Below are 20,934 nucleotides of genomic sequence, written 5' to 3'. Positions count from 1 at the left end.
AATCTGTGCTTTTGTCACTTCTAGGTTAGACTACTGCAATGCTCTACTTTCCGGCTACCCGGATAAAGCACTAAATCAACTTCAGTTAGTGCTAAACACAACAGCTAGAATCTTGACTAGAACCAAAAAATTTGATCATATTACTCCAGTGCTAGCCTCTTTACACTGGCTTCCTGTTAAGGCAAGGGCTTATTTCAAGGTTTTACTGCTAACCTACAAAGCATTACATGTGCTTGCTCCTACCTATCTTCTGATTTGGTCCTGCGGTACATACCTACATGCCGTCCCTAGGAGGGGTGCATCACTTGAGTGGGTTGAATCACTGACGTGAACTTCCTGTCCGGGTTGGCGCCCCCCCTTGGGTTGTGCCGTGGCGGAGATCTTCATGGTCTATACTCGGCCTTGTCTCAGAATGGTAAGTTGGTGGTTGAAGATATCCCTCTAGTGGTGTGGGGGCTGTGCTTTGGCAAAGTGGATGGTGTTATATCCTGCCTGTTTGGCCCTGTCTGGGGGTATTGTCGGACGGGAACACAGTGTCTCCTGACCCCTCCTGTCTCAGCCTCCAGTATTTATGCTGCAGTAGTTTATGTGTCGGGGGGCTAGGGTCAGTCTGTTATATCTGGAGTATTTCTCCTGTCTTATCCGGTGTCCTGTGTGAATTTAAGTATTCTCTCTCTAATTCTCTTTCTTTCTCTCTCTCTCTCTCTCTCGGAGGACCTGAGCCCTAGGACCATGCCTCAGGACGACCTGGCCGGATGACTCCTTGCTGTCCCCAGTCCACCTGGCCGTGCTACTGCTCCAGTTTCAACTGTTCTGCCTGCGGCCATGGAACCTGACCTGTTCACCAGACGTGCTACCTGTCCCAGACTTGCTGTTTTCAACTCTCTAGAGACAACAGGAGCGGCTATGATCGGCTATGAAAACCCAACTGACATTTACTCCTGAGGTTGCACCCTCGACAACCACTGTGATTATTATTACTTGACCATGCTGGTCATCTATGAACATTTGAACTTCTTGGCCATGTTCTGTTATAATCTCCCCCGGCACAGCCATAAGAGGACTGGCCACCCCTCATAGCCTGGTTCCTCTATAGTTTTCTTCCTAGGTTCTGGCCTTTCGAGGGAGTATTTCCTAGCCACCGTGCTTCTACACCTGCATTGCTTGCTATTTGGGGTTTTAGGCTGGGCTTCTGTACAGCACTTTGTGACATCAGCTGATGTAAGAAGGGCTTTATAAATACATTTGTTTTGATGTTTTACAGATCAATAAATGTATAGCTTTGTACCAAGAACCAATGGGAAACCAAAAACATACCTTCCCACAACTTCCAAGGAACCAAATGTGCTATTTGCGTAGTAACTGTAATAGATTAGGCCTACATTTAGAGAGGAATCTACCCAACACTGCCTGAGAGTGAGTAGTAGGCTAAAACATGATAAACAAATGTAGCCTAAACAAATCATGCTGTAGATGATTTTTTTTTTATCTTGACAGGCTTTCCAAATAAAGAGAACTGAAATGTTGCAAACATATGAATGTACTTCATGGTAAATCTATTCCTTTAATGGAATCAAATATTCATAAATTCAATTGATCAAATATACTACCGTGTACTAGAGACAATGCCTACAGGACTTCCTTATGATGATCCCTTGTTCAACATGATGTTCCATATATACATGCAATAGAAATGTAAGAAATACACAAATTGGCTTATAAAACAGCATTGCAACTGTGATATTATGCAAGATACAAAAACATATATACGATTTTTTTTATAAATCCTCCCCTCCCGTTGACACCGGATGTGGCTAGTTTCTTCTTTTTTTTTCAACTGTACAAGCAGCAACACCTTGGCTCCATGGGATAGTGCATTGGCGCAACACAGACCAGCGATGGGAAAGAGAACTCGCACAGAAACAGGAGGACGCAGAACAATACTGCAACTTTCCCCACCTCGAAGCGGGACCGGCGGTGGAAGAGACGACGCTTTAGGTTCCGAAGGTAAAAACACCATCATATTTTATGTTTTAGTTTATGGTTGGTGGATGATTCGTTCAAAATCGGGCCCATTTTTCTACTGATCAACACTGAAGAGATACTAGCTAGCCTAACGTTAACTAATTGGCCTTGCCGGTGAAGTAGCCTAGCTAGTTGTTCAAAATGTAGCTGGGTACGTTAGTTACCGATATTCCGGAAATATATGCATTACTTGACTTGGTTACTATATTTAAATAACTGGTTGCTCTTTTCGAAACAAAGTATGCCAATGCTATTTATTTATGTTGGTGTTTTTCGGTTTCTAAATAGTGTTAGCTAGTTAGCCTAGCCAGCTAGCATGTTAGCATATTGGTGAAATAAACGATTTGTAGTGGCGCGCGGCCTGTGTATTTCGCGAACAAACGCCGCGACACCATCGAACTAGCTAGGCATATCAATGGTAACGTTAGCTTACTGTTGATTACGAGTTAATAGACTGACTCTACTGAGGCCTCTGGTCAATCCAGACCACATATATAACTACATAATTCAGCTACTTTGACAATTGCATTGATGCCTTTTTCTGCAGACGAAGGTAACGGCGATGGATACAGTTTTCTGAGAGAAGTAACAACCGAAATGAGGATCCCAGCAGTTAAGGCCACAGGTAAGATATAACTTGTGTGTAACTTTGTTGATGCACCCGTTTGTTTGCAAGCTTGTGTGAACTCGTGAACGACCTGGGTCTCCTGCCATAAGACTGTCATCCTGCCATAAGACTGTCATCCTGCCATAAGACTGTCATCCTGCCATAAGACTGTCAGACTGCCATAAGACTGTCATCCTGCCATAAGACTGTCAGACTGCCATAAGACTGTCAGACTGTCATCCTGCCATAAGACTGTCATCCTGCTGAGCTCTAGCCAAGTAGCTATCTCAACTCCACTAGACCATGTCCGTGGAGTTGAGCGCAAGTGTTTTTGGAGTGAACCTCTGACTCGAGTTGCTGTGCAATCAATTTCAAAAATGTATATTCTTACACCCTTACCTTGTACCTATGTTTGTCATCTGTTGCGTGGTTATTCTTTGTTAGCTAAAATCCTGTTGGAGATCAAGCTACTTTTTTCAACATTCTGCTAAAAATCGCGCAACATTTCAACGTCCTGCTACTCATGCCAGGAATATAGTATATGCATATGATTAGTATGTGTGCATAGAAAACACTCTGAAGTTTCTAGAACTGGTTCAATGGTGTCTGTGACTATAACAGATGAGTTCCGTTGTCAAAATCGCAAGAGAACCTGATCACAAAATCTACAAAGAAAAAAATCCATCCGCCAGTCTTTGTATTGTCTATGGCTTGCCATAAATGAAATAACTGTGTTTGCAATCCCTACAGCTTCCACACAATGTCGCCAGTGTTGTGATTACCAGGGCCCTTTATCCTTGGTCAGATTAGTCAATAGCACATCCGGTCTTCAGGTGCGCAACTGAAAAAAATGTCATTGAGGAACTGGACTTCGTTTTGTAAACTTCTAGCTATTGAATACAGATCTCTCCGTGATCAATTTGATCGTTTATTAACATTTACTAATACCTAAACTTGGATTACAGAAGTAGGTTGAAGTGTTTTGTCAAAGTTTATAGGCAACTTTATGAATTGTATAAAATGACGTCGCGTTCAGAAACTTGACTTTTTCCATGGATTTCTCGGTGTTCATAAATGGACATTTTGGGTATATATGGACCGATTTTAATCGAAAAAAAGACCCAATTGTGATGTTTATGGGACATATAGGAGTGCCAACAAAGAATCTCATCAAAGGTAATGAATGTTTTGTATTTTATTTCTGCGTTTTGGGTAGCGCAGGCTAAGCTAATTCCTTTGTTTTACGTCCCCTTTGTCTGTTTCTGGGGGCTGCATGCTATCAGATAATAGCTTCTCATGCTTTCGCCGAAAAGCATTTTACAAATCTGACATGTTGGCTATATTCACGAGTGTGGCTTGAATTGAGTACCCTGCATGTGAATTTTAATGAAAGTTTGAGTTAACGAGTGCAATTAGTTGGCGCTCTGGAATTTCTGCTGATTTGGTTCCTGTACAGGTACATAATCCTGAAGAAGTTTTTAACAAAACGTTAATAAAATATAACTACCAACTGTTTCATTGTCGCTCTTGCTCTAATGGCAACTGAGCGTGAATGCATGTTCCGATTGAATCTCAGAGGAAACAGTGGCTTTATTTTATTACCATTTTATTAAAAGTTCTGGATTTCAGTAAACAAAGACACGCAACAGACGACAAACATATGTACACGATAAGGTTGTAAGAATGAACATTTTTGAACTATTGACTGCACTGTGTCAGAGGTTCACTCAAATCTCATCTGCACTCAACTCTGCGGATATGGTATAGTGGAGTTGAGGTGTACTTGCTAGCTGAGCTCAAGCCTATGCATTATCTGGGGGGGTAACACAAGATTTCTTCAGGTCTCAGGTTACTAATCACACATAAGCATGTTTGCCTACAAACAGTACATTACCTCACCAGTTTGTTGTGTTTCTTCCCAGAGGGTCTGTCCCTCCTGGGGGCCTATGAGGACAGTGATGAAGAAGAGGATACAGACTCACAGCCTTCCACCATCAGGACCCAACACAACCAGTCTGCAGACATACTCGCCAACTTCATGGCCGTCAGTATAAAAATGCTGTTTTTCTGTTAGTTTCATAGTCTTTTCTCAGTCGGCTGTGTTCCTACCCCAGTCAGTCAGTCAGTGATGTGATGAACTGTTTGTTTCCATTAAGCTGTGTCACTGACGTTGGTAGTGTAAATCCTTCTCTGCACACTACAGCCTTGAAATAGCTTCTCACAGAAGAAAATATACCTTAGGCCTTGACATCCTTTTAACTTTCAACCCATTGTTTTATGTTGTAAATTCTATAACCGGTACTTGGGAAATTCAAATTTATAACAAAAGAAATGAAAATACATCTTCTTTTTCTACAATATTATAGTGATATCAGGGCTCTCTTCCTAGTTGTCTTAGAATGCTAAATACCTGTGATAGTCTCGTGTAGGCCTGTATTTCTCTGCTTTGTTCATGTCTTTAGACAGGTGATGTCCTTCGACAACCTAATTGAATCACCCCCCCCCCCCCCCCAATAGGAAATTGATGCCATCACCACACAGCCGGGCTCAGAGGAACCCATGGGGGATCTGTTGGCCCCAGCCCCCACCCCACCACGTCCAGAACCCAAAGTCCAGCAACATGCCTTAGAGACTGGGACAGAGCCGGAGAGCACTGGGGCGGACTTCCAGTATGATACCCATACTTCACTGGCTGGAGGTGACTGTTTTTTTTTTGTATTTCATAAATAGAATAAACTTACCTGAGAAGTAGCAGTTAGCCTAGCCATTGTTTAGGATTGTGACATGTTAAGTGTGTGTTTTTGAAGACTGGGGTTCCTTCCTTATTTGTGTTTCCTGTCCACCAGTTGGAGGATTGGAGATGGGTGACTGGCAGGAGGTGTGGGATGACAACACAGGTTGTTACTACTACTGGAACACTCAAACAAATGAGGTGGCTTGGCAGCTGCCTTACTACCTGGCCCACCAGGTGCAAGGCCTGCAGCAGTACGCAGACAGGTGAAGTGTAAAAATGGATGGTACTACATAATAATATACAAGTGTTAGTCATACACAAGTGGTTTTGTATTTTACAGCATGACTCTGAAATGTGTATTTTCTACTTGGAGTTGAAGATTTCACCTGTTTTCTATTTCATCCCCTGTAGCTCAACAGTCAATGGAAACGGAACTACACAGAGTGCAGGTTACCATGATGAACAACACTCCACTGCCGTCAGTGCTCCGACGCCTAAGACAATAAAGAAGGTGAGTTGTTTGATTGTTTTAATCCAAACATAGTACTCAACTATCCATTTGTGTGTGTGTCTATATCTCTGTGTCTATCCTCTGACAGGAGGTGATGGAGAGCGTGGTTGCCCTGACCAGTGAAGAAGAGGATCGTCATGGTGTGGCCGCCTCCCTCCTCGGTCCCCTCATCCCTGCAGAGGTAAAAGAAGCGGAAGAGAAGTGGAGGAAAAGGCTTGTAGGAGGGCTGGAAGAGAAGGAGAACAGTCTGGAGGATAGCTTGCCAGGGTCCCCCCCTCCCCCCCTGAATGAGCCAGACACCCCCACACACCCCCTGAGAGACCAGCGCAGCAGGAACCAGTCTGTTGAAAACTCTGAGGAAGAGGAGACGGAAGAGGACACCATGGAGCTGGAGCTGGCTCTGGAGAGGAAAAAGGTCAGCTTACGTCTTTATTCATCCTTTATTAAACCAGGGATGTTGACATTGACATACATTTAACATTTACATTTAAGTCATTTGGCAGACGCTCTTATCCAGAGCGACTTACAAATTGGTGAATTCACCTTATGACATCCAGTGGAACAGCCACTTTACAATAGTGCATCTAAATCATTTAAGGGGGGTGAGAAGGATTACTTTATCCTATCCTAGGTATTCCTTAAAGAGGTGGGGTTTCAGGTGTCTCCGGAAGGTGGTGATTGACTCCGCTGTCCTGGCGTCGTGAGGGAGTTTGTTCCACCATTGGGGGGCCAGAGCAGCGAACAGTTTTGACTGGGCTGAGCGGGAACTGTACTTCCTTAGTGGTAGGGAGGCGAGCAGGCCAAAGGTGGATGAACGCAGTGCCCTTGTTTGGGTGTAGGGCCTGATCAGAGCCTGTAGGTACTGCGGTGCTGTTCCCCTCACAGCTCCGTAGGCAAGCACCATGGTCTTGTAGCGGATGCGAGCTTCAACTGGAAGCCAGTGGAGAGAGCGGAGGAGCGGGGTGACGTGAGAGAACTTGGGAAGGTTGAACACCAGACGGGCTGCGGCGTTCTGGATGAGTTGTAGGGGTTTAATGGCACAGGCAGGGAGCCCAGCCAACAGCGAGTTGCAGTAATCCAGACGGGAGATGACAAGTGCCTGGATTAGGACCTGCGCCGCTTCCTGTGTGAGGCTGGATGTTGTAGAGCATGAACCTACAGGAACGGGCCACCGCCTTGATGTTAGTTGAGAACGACAGGGTGTTGTCCAGGATCACGCCAAGGTTCTTAGCGCTCTGGGAGGAGGACACAATGGAGTTGTCAACCGTGATGGCGAGATCATGGAACGGGCAGTCCTTCCCCGGGAGGAAGAGCAGCTCCGTCTTGCCGAGGTTCAGCTTGAGGTGGTGATCCGTCATCCACACTGATATGTCTGCCAGACATGCAGAGATGCGATTCGCCACCTGGTCATCAGAAGGGGAAAGGAGAAGATTAATTGTGTGTCGTCTGTATAGCAATGATAGGAGAGACCATGTGAGGTTATGACAGAGCCAAGTGACTTGGTGTATAGCGAGAATAGGAGAGGGCCTAGAACAGAGCCCTGGGGGACACCAGTGGTGAGAGCGCGTGGCGAGGAGACAGATTCTCGCCACGCCACCTGGTAGGAGCGACCTGTCAGGTAGGACGCAATCCAAGCGTGGGCCGCGCCGGAGAGGGTGGAGAGGAGGATCTGATGGTTCACAGTATCGAAGGCAGCCGATAGGTCTAGAAGGATGAGAGCAGAGGAGAGAGAGTTAGCTTTAGCAGTGCGGAGCGCCTCCGTGATACAGAGAAGAGCAGTCTCAGTTGAATGACTAGTCTTGAAACCTGACTGATTTGGATCAAGAAGGTCATTCTGAGAGAGATAGTGGGAGAGCTGGCCAAGGACGGCACGTTCAAGAGTTTTGGAGAGAAAAGAAAGGGATACTGGTCTGTAGTTGTTGACATCGGAGGGATCGAGTGTAGGTTTTTTCAGAAGGGGTGCAACTCTCGCTCTCTTGAAGACGGAAGGGACGTAGCCAGCGGTCAGGGATGAGTTGATGGGTGAGGTAAGGGAGAAGGTCTCCGGAAATGGTCTGGAGAAGAGAGGAGGGGATAGGGTCAAGCGGGCAGGTTGTTGGGCGGCCGGCCGTCACAAGAAGCGAGATTTCATCTGGAGAGAGAGGGGAGAAAGAGGTCAGAGCACAGGGTAGGGCAGTGTGAGCAGAACCAGCGGTGTCGTTTGACTTAGCAAACGAGGATCGGATGTCGTCGACCTTCTTTTCAAAATGGTTGACGAAGTCATCTGCAGAGAGGGAGGAGGGGGGCGGAGGAGGATTCAGGAGGGAGGAGAAGGTGGCAAAGAGCTTCCTAGGGTTAGAGGCAGATGCTTGGAATTTAGAGTGGTAGAAAGTGGCTTTAGCAGCAGAGACAGAGGAGGAAAATGTAGAGAGGAGGGAGTGAAAGGATGCCAGGTCCGCAGGGAGGCGAGTTTTCTTCCATTTCCGCTCGGCTGCCCGGAGCCCTGTTCTGTGAGCTCGCAATGAGTCGTCGAGCCACGGAGCGGGAGGGGAGGACCGAGCCGGCCTGGAGGATAGGGGACATAGAGAGTCAAAGGATGCAGAAAGGGAAGAGAGGAGGGTTGAGGAGGCAGAATCAGGAGATAGGTTGGAGAAGGTATGAGCAGAGGGAAGAGATGATAGGATGGAAGAGGAGAGAGTAGCGGGGGAGAGAGAGCGAAGGTTGGGACGGCGCGATACCATCTGAGTAGGGGCAGTGTGGGAAGTGTTGGATGAGAGCGAGAGGGAAAAGGATACAAGGTAGTGGTCGGAGACTTGGAGGGAGTTGCAATGAGGTTAGTGGAAGAACAGCATCTAGTAAAGATGAGGTCGAGCGTATTGCCTGCCTTGTGAGTAGGGGGAAGGTGAGAGGGTGAGGTCAAAAGAGGAGAGGAGTGGAAAGGAGGCAGAGAGGAATGAGTCAAAGGTAGACGTGGGGAGGTTAAAGTCGCCCAGGACTGTGAGAGGTGAGCCGTCCTCAGGAAAGGAGCTTATCAAGGCATCAAGCTCATTGATGAACTCTCCGAGGGAACCTGGAGGGCGATAAATGATAAGGATGTTAAGCTTGAAAGGGCTGGTAACTGTGACAGCATGGAATTCAAAGGAGGCGATAGACAGATGGGTAAGGGGAGAAAGAGAGAATGACCACTTGGGAGAGATGAGGATCCCGGTTCCACCACCCCGCTGTGCCATCTCTTTCAAGTGAGTTTATACACTGAGTGTACAAAACATTATGCTCTTTCCATGACATAGACTGACCAGATGAATCCAAGTTTAAAGCTATGATGCCACCTGTTAAATCTACTTAATATAATGTAGGTGGAGGGGACAGGTAAATTATTTTAACTTGAGACATGGATTGTGTGCGTGTTCCATTTAGAGGGTGAATGGGCAAGACACAAGTTAAGTGCCTTTGAACGGGGTATGTAGTAGGTGCCAGATGCAACGGTTTGAGTCAAGAACTGCAACGCTGCTGGGTTTTTCACTCGGTGTCCCGTGTGTATCATGTATGGTGGACATCCAGCCAACTTGACACAAATGTGGGAAGCATTGGAATCAACATGTCTAGTATCTCTGGACGCTTTCGACACCTTGTAGAGTCCATGCCCTGATGAATTGAGGCTGTTCTGAGGGGGTTCAACTCAATATAAGGAATTTGTCCTAAATGTTTTGTGCACTATGTATGTTGTGATTATTTTGAAAAGGTCAGACCAGAATGTTGACACAATTAAATACTTGCAGAATTAAGTGTACCTTTGGGAGTTATCCTGTTTGGGATAGGGTGCAGCATTTTCACGTTTGAATGAAAATCGTGCCCAGAGTAAACTGCCTGCAACTTAGTTCCAGTTGCTAATATTTGCATATTATTAGTAGATTTGCATAGAAAACACTCTGAAGTTTCTAAAACTGTTTGAATGATGTCTGTGAGTATAACAAAACTCATATGGCAGGTGAAAACCTGAGAAAAAAACAAGCAGGAAGTGGGAAATCTGAGGTTTGTAGTTTTTCAACTCTTTCCCTATCAAATATACAGTGTCTGGTCAAATTGCATTTCCTACGGCTTCCACTAGATGTCAATTGTCTTTAGAACCTTGTTTGATGCTTCTGCTGTGAAGGAGGTGGGGAATGAGAGGGGGTTAACCTGTTGAAACTCTAGGGGCGCAATTTCATTTTTGGATGAAAAACGTTCCCGTTTTAAACAAGATATTTTGTCACAAAAAGATGCTCGACTATGCATATAATTGATAGCTTTCGAAAGAAAACACTCTGACGTGTCCAGAACTGCAAAGATATTTTCTGTGCGTGCCCTAGAACGTGAGCTTCAGGCAAAACCAAGAAGAGACGGCATCCAGGAAATGAGCAGGATTTTTGAGGCTCTGTTTTCCATTGTCTCCTTATATGGCTGTGAATGCGAGAGGAGTAAGTGCCCTTTCTGTCGTTTCCCCAAGGTGTCTGCAGCATTGTGACGTATTTGTAGGCATATCATTGGAAGATTGACCATAAGAGACCACATTCACCAGGTGTCCGCCCGGTGTCCTGCGCCGAAATTGGTGCGCAAAAGTCAGCTGCAAGTATTTTTCCACAGAATTCAGAGGAGAATGCAGGCTTCCACGAACGATATATCAATTTAGAGATATGTGAAAAAACACCTTGAGGATTGATTCCAAACAATGTTTGCCATGTTTCGGTCGATATTATGGAGTTAATTCGGAAAAAGTTTGACGTTGTAGGTGACTGAATTTTCGGTTTGTTTCGGTAGCCAAATGTGATGTACAAAACGGAGCGATTTCTCCTACACACAGACGCTTTCAGGAAAAACTGCGCATTTGGTATGTAACTGAGAGTCTCCTCATTGAAAACATCCGAAGCTCTTTAACCTCTTACACTTATGGTGGCGCTATTTCATTTTTGGAAGAAAAACGTTCCCGTTTTAAACAAGATATTTTGTCACAAAAAGATGCTCGACTATGCATATAATTGCTACTGTTCGAAAGAAAACACTCTGACGTGTCCAGAAATACAAATATCTTCTCTGTGCGTGCCCTTTAACGTGAGCTTCAGGCAAAACCAAGATGACTTGGCATCCAGGAAATGACAAGGATTTTTGAGGCTCTGTCTTTCATGATCTCCTTATATGGCTGTGAACGCAAGAGGAATGAGTCTGCCCTTTCTGTCGTTTCCCCAAGGTGTCTGCAGCATTGTGACGTATTTGTAGGCAGATCATTGGAAGATTGACCATAAGAGACCACATTTACCACGTGTCCGCCCGGTGTCCTGCGCCGAAATTGGTGCGCAAAAGTCACCTGCCAGTATTTTTCCATGGGGCACAGAGAGAGAAGCAAGCTTCCACGAACTGCATGTCAATGAAGAGATATGTGAAAAAACACCTTGAGGATTGATTCCAAACAACGTTTGCCATGTTTCGGTCGATATTATGTAGTTAATCCGGAAAAGTTTCACGTTGTAGGTGACTGCATTTTCGTTTTAGCCAGGCGCAATGTAGAAAACGGACGATTTCTCCTACACACAGACGCTTTCAGGAAACACTGCGCATTTGGTATGTGGCTGGGAGTCTCCTCATTGAAAACATCAGAAGCTCTTCAAAGGTAAATGATTTTATTTATTTGGTTATCTGGTTTTTGTGAAAATGTTGCGTGCTAAATGCTACTCAAAATGCTAAGCTAGCTTAGCATACTCTTACACAAATTAGTCAATTGCTATGGTTCAAAAGCATATTTTGAAAATCTGAGATGACAGTGTTGTTAAGAAAAGGCTAAGCTTGAGAGTAGGCGCATTATTTTCATTTTATTTGCTATTTTCAGAAATCGTTAACGTTGCGTTATGCTAATGAGCCTGAGGCTTTAGTCACGATCCAGGATGGGGAGTTTCAAGAAGTTAAGTCGGTGGTCTGGCAGAGTGCCACGAGCTGGTCACGCGCGTTCACGTGAGAGTTAGCTCGAGTTCCATTGCATTTCTGAAGACAAAGGAATTCGCTGGTTGGAACATCATAAATCTTCAATAATAAAAACACCCTAAAGATTGATTCTATGCTTCGTTTGACATGTTTCTACGAACTGTAATAACTTTTTGACTTTTCGTCTGAACTAAGCAATTGCGCATTGAGCATTTGGATTACTGGGCTAAACGCGCAGACAAAAAGGAGGTAATTGGACATAAATTATGGACTTTATTGTGGAACCTGGATTCCTGGGAGTGCATTCTGATGAGGATCATCAAAGGTGAGTGAATATTTATAATGCTATTTCTGACTTCTGTTGACTCCATGGTGGATATCTGTATGGCTTGATTTGTTGTCTGAGCGCCGTACTCCGATTATTGCATGGTTTGCTTTTTCTGTAACGTTTTTTAAAAATCTGACAGGGCAGTTGCATTAAGGAGATGTACATCTCTAATTCTGTGCATAACACTTGTATCTTATATTAAAGTTTGACTATTTCTGTAAATTGATGTGGCTCTCTGCAAAATCACTGGATGTTTTGGAAGCAAAATATTAGTGAACGTAATGCGCCAATGTAAACTAAGATTTTTGGATATAAATATGCACTTTATCGAACAAAACATGCATGTATTGTGTAACATGAAGTCCTATGAGTGTCATCTGAAGATCATCAAAGGTTAGTGATTCATTTTATTGCTATTTCTGCTTTTTGTGACTCCTCTCTTTGGCTGGAAAATGGCTGTGTGTTTTTGTGACTAGGCTCTGACCTAACATAATCATATGTTGTGCTTTTGCTGTAAAGCCTTTTTGAAATCGGACACGATGGGTAGATTAACAAGAAGTTTCATTTGGTGTATTGCACTTGTTAATGTATGAAAGTTTCATATTTCAAATAAATATTTTTGAATTTCGAGCGCTGCCTTTTCAGCGGAATGTTGTTGAGGCTAGCGAAACCCTTAGCCATGAGGTTATCGTTGACAATGACTCGAACATTAACATTTGTCCTCTTTTTGTTATTCTGCCCCCTAGGCTGAGTTACGGGCGTTGGAGGAGGGTGATGGCAGTGCGGGGGGCTCCAGCCCTTGTTCTGAGGCAAGTCAGGAGGCCCCCGAGCCCTGTAGCCTGCTCCTGAAGAAGGCCAAGTGGAAGACGGCCTTCCTTAGAGCAGCCAGCCCCGACTCAAACAGCAGGGGCTCAGATACACGGGAAGACCCGACACAAGTGAGTGTCTGGAGAACAGTTAGGGTGCGATCTGGTCCGGATACACACATTCTTGGCAGTTTATATCATTCAATTTTTCTGATGTTGTTCATCCTAAAATGTAAACACTTCTCAGGGTCTTCTGATATGCTGCGTAGACCAATTGTCATACAAATGCAATGTGTAGGCGTCATCTTAATACTAGTCCTCTTGTGTGTCTTGCAGCACATTCCAAAGTCCCAGAGAAGGCCGGAGAAGAGCAGGAGAAGGAGACTGGGGACAGAACGTTAAACAACATGCCACCAAAAGAGGAAGTGGAAACTCCGGAGCTCAGGGTATGGAACCTTTTAACTACTCCCACACCGATTTAACTCTCAGTAGTAGAGCCTGAGCAGGAAAAATCCAGAGTGATAAAATAACTGGTGGATAACATTTAAAAATTATTGTTGTCTTTTGAATGATCAGTTTCAGATCGGAGAACTTGCCAACACCTTAACCAGCAAGATGGAGTTCTTAGGGATCAACAAGAGAACCATCTCTAACTTCCAGCTGCTTCTGTTACAAACTGAGGTGAGATGACCATGACCTGTTTATTGTAGCTTACCTCCAGTCACAGTGAAAGCCTATATCTTTAGGTCCAGATTAGATTATTTTGGCCAAGAAACCACACTAGTTAGCTAGCTGCATGACTCTCAATGGTGAGAACTTTCACAGACCTTTCAGATTGTGTTTACTAGTCACATTTGCAGGTGTGATTGCAGGGTACAACCTTTGAGCACCAACATGCAGGACTAACTCAAATAATACAAATGGTAATAATAAAAAAAACACAGAATATACTGTAAATAGAAAAAGCTCCTATTTACATAACAATCTGTACTGAATGACGGCAATTGATCATTCTGATGGGCGATGTTTATTTTTTTAAATTAATGTTATAACATTATAGAAAAGAAATGTACATGCCTAACCGTCATTGTCCCCCCCCCCCCATGCTTCTCTCCCTCTCAGACGCGGATCGCTGACTGGCGGGAAGGGGCTCTGAACGGGATCTATCTCCGCCGTAGGCTGCAGGAAGCCGCCGAGCACATAAAACATTACGAACTTAACGCCGCCCCTAAAGGCTGGTCCTGCCACTGGGACAGGTACGCGCTCCTTACCTTTAACATCTCTTAAACACCTCCCCAAACCCAGTGTGACCACGACCCCCTCAGAGCTGGGGTTGCCATCTATTTAACCTGATATGAGGGAGATCTTAACCAGTCCCAGTGGATAAAATGAAACCGAGACAGACCCTCAAGGTTTCTGTGATGCAATGCTGGCACTGTCAGTGGTGATATGGGAGCAGCTATACAGGCCAGCTTGATCCCCTAACACTATACCACCAGATGCGGATACGGGATCCCTGTCCTGTCCACCCATAGCCCAGACTCTGGCTCTTGTCTTTGGGGGCCCTCTGTAGACTGTTTGGGAGGTCCAGTCAGTGGAACGGGGGTACGTAGCTAGGAAGGTGGTTGTGTGCACTTTACAGGACTACAGCCCCCAGAATGCATTGCTGGGCGAAATGAGTGACAGATTGAAGCCCCGGAAACGAGGAGTGTCAAAAACATCAGTTAAAGCGAAGACGGAGCGTTGACGAGGACCCAGCAGGTCAGACCAACTCTATTTCATGTTTCCTGTTTTTACTTTTTATTCCTTGATTGACTGAATGTATAGATAGTTCTGATGTAAAAAAAGAAAGAAAAAGTTGTTGAATTGATGACTCTCTTTTGCATCTATCTCTGTTTGGGGGGGCTGTATGTTGTCATAACAACCATTATGTGGACCATTATTCTGAACGTCTGAACACTGCTTTGACGATCAACTTTGCAGGACCCGAACTGATAGGTTTTGGTTTGTTAATTTGGTTTTAAGAAAGTTAGTGGGTTCACCATCAATGTCCCCCATCATGATCCAATCTGGCTCTTCTCCTGGATGGCTAACCTGGCTGTCCAGCCCAACATTCCCCCCTCAGGGTATACTGCGACTCAGCTAGTTATAAGGCCAGCTGTTGAGACTCTGCCTTGTATCTCTGTTCTCCCTCCTAGAGAGCACAGGAGGTATTTCTATACCAATGACCGCACCAATGCCTCCCAGTGGGACTTCCCAGCTGAGGAAGAGGAGGAGGAGGAAGGACCAGAAAACACGTTGTCCATACAGGGGGAACCCAAACCCCCACCTGTACCCGCTGGTGGGCTCGCAGTTGTAGGTCAGTTCTCAAGACCCCTCACCATTCTTTTAAAATCCCCTTATTTTCTCCTGAGTGACAGCCTCTATCTTTAGGTCCAGATTTATCGCTTGGCCTTGAAACCACGCTAGTTGTGTAGTTGCATGACTCGAACTTTCGCAGACCTGTACTGAAGGAGGGATGCATAGAGCATTAGGCATAGTAACTAACAAGCAGGTCTTGCGCTATGGAACCTGCCACGGTCATATGTTACTAAAAAGTCTATTTGGTGAACCTTACTCACTTCTCCCCTCTGACAAAGAAAATGGGTACATTTTTATACATTTTCTATCATATTGCAGGAGCTTCAGTCTTCTCACCCGTCGTCCCCCCTCAGCCTAGCCTTCCCTCCTGTTGGTCTATGCCTCAGCCCCCACTTCCCCCTGACCAGCCCCCTCCCCCGTCCGACATCCCCCTGCCCCCCCCTCCACCCCCGGAGTCGCCTCCCCCGCCCCCTCCTCCTCCACAGGAGGATGATGGTGAGATAGAGGAGGTAGAGATGGAGGATGATGACTGTGAGCCACCAGCACCAGGAACAGAGCCTCCCCTCCCCCTGGGTGTCGGCGGCAAGGTATGGGACCGTTCTACACATCCAGACCTCAAGTCTCATCTCAGTAGGCTTGTGAATAGACTAACCAAGCACACTTTCTAGATAACAGCCTAGTCCAGCAGTTGTCAAGTGCCAGTCAGTGGGACTGCTGGTTTTTATGTTAACATGACTCTCAATGATAACTTTCACAGACCTGTACTGAATTACTGTGATTGCAAACCATTTTTGTTGTTGTTGATGAGTGATTTTGTTGGACATTAGCATAAGCTTTTACTGTAAGCTTATCTTTTTGTCTTCACTCAGGTTGTGGAGTCTTCAGCTTCCCTGGGTAAGGGTCAGAAACGCAAAGCTTCAGGAGCAGGTCAGCTGACCAAGGCAGTAACAATCGGCAGCAGTGCCATCCTCTATACACAGATCACCGCCACGGCAGGTAAAAAGCTATGATATCATCGAGTCGGTGTGCCTGCTGGTTTTTTCACGAAAACATGATTCTTTAAAGTAGTAGGACTCAATGATGACAACTTTCACAGACCTGTACTGAATTACTGTGATTGAATGATTTTTCTGATTGGAGATGTATGGCCCTAGTGTATCTCTGTATAGGTGTTTGGCTGTTTAATTGCAAACCATAAAGTTTTTTTGTGTGTTCCTTTCTGTGTCCTCAGCCCCTGTGATGTCAGGAGCTGCCTACTGGGGAGTGTCTGCGGTAGCTGCACCTCCACTGCCTTCTGAACCTGCGGCCCCACCTCTCCCACCTCCCCCTTCTCGCCCCCCGCTACCCCCCACTCAGCCCCCCTCTACCCTGGACCCCACAGGGCTTAAAACACTGCCCACGGACAAGACCAAGAAACTGAAGAAGGATAAGGTTGGGCGTCTTTGACTTATACAATGGCATCTGTTCTATGCATTGATAAGGAAAAAGGATGGTACAAGATTGGCACCGTCTAATTCGATGTAATAACTATTTAAATTGAAAGCTTTCTCCTAGTTGTATCGAACCACAGTGACGCTTTTAAATGACAATCCCCCATTGTCTCCTTTATTCCCCTTCCTCACATCCCTGGTTGCTGTGTCCAGTCGAAGAAGAGCAAGACGAAGATGCCGTCCCTGGTGAAGAAGTGGCAGAGCATCCAGAAGGAACTGGACGAGGAGGAGAAGTCTAGTTCCAGTGACGAGGACAGGGACCAGCTCAACAAGAGGGGCATCGAGGAGTGGAAACAGCAGCAGCTACTCACGTAAGTGGTTCCCCTGAACTACTGTGATTGCAAGCAATTTTTCTGACGAGGACAACTATCTATCAATCTTACTAATAAAGCCCTTTTTACATCAGCCGATGTCAGTGTTATACATAAACCCAGCTTAAAACCCCAAACAGCAAGCAATGCAGATGTAGAAGCACGGTGGCTAGGGAGAACTCCCAAGGAAGAAACTGAGAGGAACCAGGCTCTGAGGAGTGGCCAGTCCTCTTCTGGCTGTGCCGGGTGGAGATTACAGTACATGGCCAAGATGTTCAAACATTCATTGATGACCAGCAGGGTATATTAATAATCACCGTGGTTGTAGAGGGTGCAACAGGTCAGCACCTCAGGAGTAAATGTCAGTTGGCTTTTCATAGCCAGTGCGGTAGAGAATGTCAAACGTACTTATTGTATATTTTAACAACTTCTGATGTTTTTTTGTGAAAATAATCTATCTTTTGGGTTGCAGGGGAAAAGCTGGAAAGAACGCAAACTTCGAGGCGCTACCTGATGACTGGCGAGAGAGGCTGTTGAAGAAGAGGAAGATGATGAAGAGCACGTAACACGCACACTCCTCTCCCTGCCTCCACATATATGCGTGTGTGCACACACCATCCTCCCCTAAACCCTTACTGAGAAGAATCAGTGGACTGCACTTTTTACGCTTTCACTGTCATTTTGAAACGGTTTGAAAAGCCCCTCATATCTTGGATGAATACATTGGATGGGTTTGAATGTTCTTTTTTTTTTCTTTTTTTCGCTGTAATACCCACTATTGTTTTTACATGTTACGTTGGAGACTCCCCCTACAAAGCCTCCCTCTCTGCTTGGCCTGTTTTAAAGCATAAATTCTTTTTCTGTGAAATGTTTGGGAATGCTGGAGTTTCTAAACCTTTGTTTATAGTGGAGATCAACTCTTTATATGTAGTTGTGTTTTGACCTCCCCCATGTACATTTTCATAAACTATGATCAATGACACCTTCCTAATAACTCTGGTCCATATTCAGTTTTTAATGTTGCTGTATCACCCTCTGCTGTTACTCTAAAGTATCCAGGCAGGGCAGAAGACTGCTGGATGCTTCAACTATAGTGACTGACAGTACTTTTAGTTTATTCATGGTATACCCTCAACATATCCTGTCAGATTTTTCTTGTTGTCTGACTAAAGATATGATCTTTAAACTGTGTATACAAGTGCGTTTTCACATGGGCCAATAGTGGAAACCACTTCATTGCAGACTTTCTCTGCACACATTTGAAGTAAAGCCAGTAGGTGAAATGACCAAACAACCCATTTCCCAGCCCACTATTTTTGTCTTGTCTTTTCCCTTTGTCCAGAGTTGACAAATACATGATGACATGCCAATAATAAAAATATGTGCCAATTGATTTATCATATACTATTTGCATAAATATATTTTCAATTTGTGCTGAAAATCGAGTATAGTTTGGTGGCAAGGACAGTGTCCTGTTTTTTGGGGGAGCAGTTTTCAGTTGTGTACATTGCATATGTCTTGGTAAAAACGCCCTTGATGTTTATGATATGGTGGTGGGGAGGGAATGCAACAATATTGTATATTGTTTGGGGGAAAATTTGGGGTCAATTTCACGCCTTAAGTATTGAATTCAAAATAAAATAAATAGTAAACGTCAGAAATAAAGATGGAAATGTGAAGGAGAGAATCGTTTGTAGATTTGTAAACAAAAAGAGCAAAACTCATTTAAAAGCAGAACACATTTGAAAACTCATTTAAAAATAGTCTTTCATTTGAACTTTTCAAACAAACAACCCTATTGAATCCATTTCGCTCTTGCCTGCAGTTACTACCTTTGGTTAGTTGACTTGGATCTTTGCTTTCACTGCCAGTTTTTTCCGATTGCGAGTTTTGGTGGTTTTACTTTGTCCTACTCAGTTGTGTAAGTTTATGATTTCATGTCTATATACTGTTTAGTGAGGAGCTAAACCGGAAATTGCTTCTGCTACATTTTTCAAGTCCCATCCCTGAGATGACTAATACAAGAAATGATTGACAGTCATTTTCAGCGATCTATATAACCGGTCTAGTTTCCTGATCATATTGGAGCTCCCTGCTATGTGTTGCTCTGGATGTCTTAGTCTAACGTCTGTAACTAGATGCTTAACCTATAGAATGAGAGTAGTTAATATTTTTCTGTTGTTCAAGGCTCAAACTCCTATGGGTCCATTTGGCAAAACCACTCCCACCATCACCGACCGAGGTTGCAGACATTGTGTCCTTTCCAAATAGCCTATATGTTTTGTATTTAATTACTTGTAAACTTAATACTTTTTTGTAGTTCCAATAAGCCTCCAGTGTTATTTGCTTGAACCGTCACTGAGGCTGTATTTAACTTTAAATGATATTTCAGATGCACCAGGTTTAGATGCATTGATAGCTTAGCACAAAATATACAGGCTGAGCGACGAGGATTCCTGTATATTTTTCCAGTAAATGTTATTCTTCTAATAGGCTTAATGTTACATCAGAATATCTGAACCAAGAGGCGCAACATGACAAGACTTTCTTGAATGCTTGCGAAACAAACCAAACAGACCTGGGCGGTGTTTGACAAGTGAAAAATTCTTGCATTGGTTAATTTTGTCAATCTAAATGCACAACCTGAATTCGAGCCAATAATAAGTAGTTGAATATGTTACTCCACAACCTTGTGAAAATGACATGTTTTCATTTTAGTCAAAAAAAAAAACTACCGAAGGAGTGCCTTTTGATTTGACAGCCTGCGATTTGAGATTCTTGGATCCAACTGCCATGTCTTTGTGAGGCGCAGAGGAGGTGAACGGATGATTTCTGCATGTGTAATTTCCACCGTGAAGCATGGAGGAGGAGGAGTGATGTTGTGGGGGTGCTTTGCTTTATTTAGAATTCAAGGCACACTTAACCAGCATGGCTACCACAGCATTCTGCAGCGATACGCCAGCCCATCTGGCTTGTGTTTAGTGTTAGTGTCATTTGTTTTTCAACAGGACAATGACCTAACCCACCTCCAGGCTGTGTAAGGGCTATTTGACCAAGATGAGTGATGCACCAGATGACCTGGCCTCCACAATCACCTGACCGCAACACAATTGAGATGGTTTGAGATTAATTGGACCGCAGAGTGAAGGAAAAGCAGCCAACAATTGCTCAGCATATGTGGGAACTCCTTCAAGACTGTTGGAAAAGCATTCCAGGTGAAGCAGATTGATAGAATGCCAAGAGGGTGCAGAGCTGTTTTCAAGGCAAAGAGTGGCTACTTTGAAGAATCTCAAATATAAAATATATTTGGGTTTGTGTAACACTTTTTGGTTCCTACATGATTCCATATGTGTTTCATAGTTTTGATGTCTTCACTATTCTACAATGTAGAAAATAGTAAAAATAAAGAAAAACCCTTGAAGGAGTGGGTACATCCAAACTTCTGAATGGTACTGTATAGCTTACACCAAAGGGTAAAAGCTGTATATTTTGAGCAAAATAGTGCATCTCAGCATCTGTGGTCTTAAGATTTATGCTTAATGATGTGGACTGCAAGTTACATCATGATGGAAGTTGGACTGGGCTCACAGAAATAAGAATGAATAGAATGGGCTTGGAACTCTAACCCTGGAAATTGACTGGTAACTTAATGGGTACACTCCCAATGGCTGCCTGGTATTGTGACGCAATAATTTCAATGGTATTTTGGAATTTCTATTCATTCTTATTTCTAAGCCAGTTTAATATTCAGTAGCATTTAAGCGTTGGCATTTTGGTTCAATTTTTGGAGACCGAAGTAGGCCTGTAGCATGGATGGCGACGAGGCCCGA

General features: G+C 44.3%; 1 protein-coding gene across 1 annotated transcript; it reads left to right on the top strand.

Moving 5' to 3' along the window:
* The first annotated feature begins 1,828 nt into the window (after positions 1–1,828).
* LOC135509545 (formin-binding protein 4-like) lies at positions 1,829–18,497 on the top strand. The gene is made up of 17 exons (XM_064930285.1): positions 1,829–2,007; positions 2,573–2,650; positions 4,555–4,676; positions 5,150–5,330; positions 5,479–5,629; positions 5,778–5,877; positions 5,966–6,292; positions 12,883–13,078; positions 13,279–13,388; positions 13,519–13,623; positions 14,065–14,198; positions 15,141–15,301; positions 15,622–15,890; positions 16,173–16,299; positions 16,535–16,734; positions 16,947–17,104; positions 17,577–18,497. Exons 1-17 carry the CDS (start codon positions 1,899–1,901, stop codon positions 17,668–17,670), a joined length of 2,622 nt encoding a protein of 873 aa, XP_064786357.1. The 5' UTR covers positions 1,829–1,898; the 3' UTR covers positions 17,671–18,497.
* Positions 18,498–20,934: the final 2,437 nt, after the last annotated feature.

The sequence above is a fragment of the Oncorhynchus masou genome, chromosome 22 (assembly GCF_036934945.1).
Source record: "Oncorhynchus masou masou isolate Uvic2021 chromosome 22, UVic_Omas_1.1, whole genome shotgun sequence".
NCBI classification, from domain to species: Eukaryota; Metazoa; Chordata; class Actinopteri; order Salmoniformes; family Salmonidae; genus Oncorhynchus; species Oncorhynchus masou.
Note: the sequence above shows the minus strand (reverse complement) of the source record. Positions and strands in the feature narration are given on the sequence as shown.

Excerpts from the sequence above, each read along its gene's own strand:
- LOC135509545 (XM_064930285.1), top strand. The coding sequence starts at position 1,899 with ATGGGAAAGAGAACTCGCACAGAAACAGGAGGACGCAGAACAATACTG. Across the intron at positions 14,199-15,140 it reads TGGTCCTGCCACTGGGACAG|AGAGCACAGGAGGTATTTCT; the intron begins GTACGCGCTCCT and ends TCTCCCTCCTAG. Across the intron at positions 16,735-16,946 it reads AGAAACTGAAGAAGGATAAG|TCGAAGAAGAGCAAGACGAA; the intron begins GTTGGGCGTCTT and ends TGCTGTGTCCAG.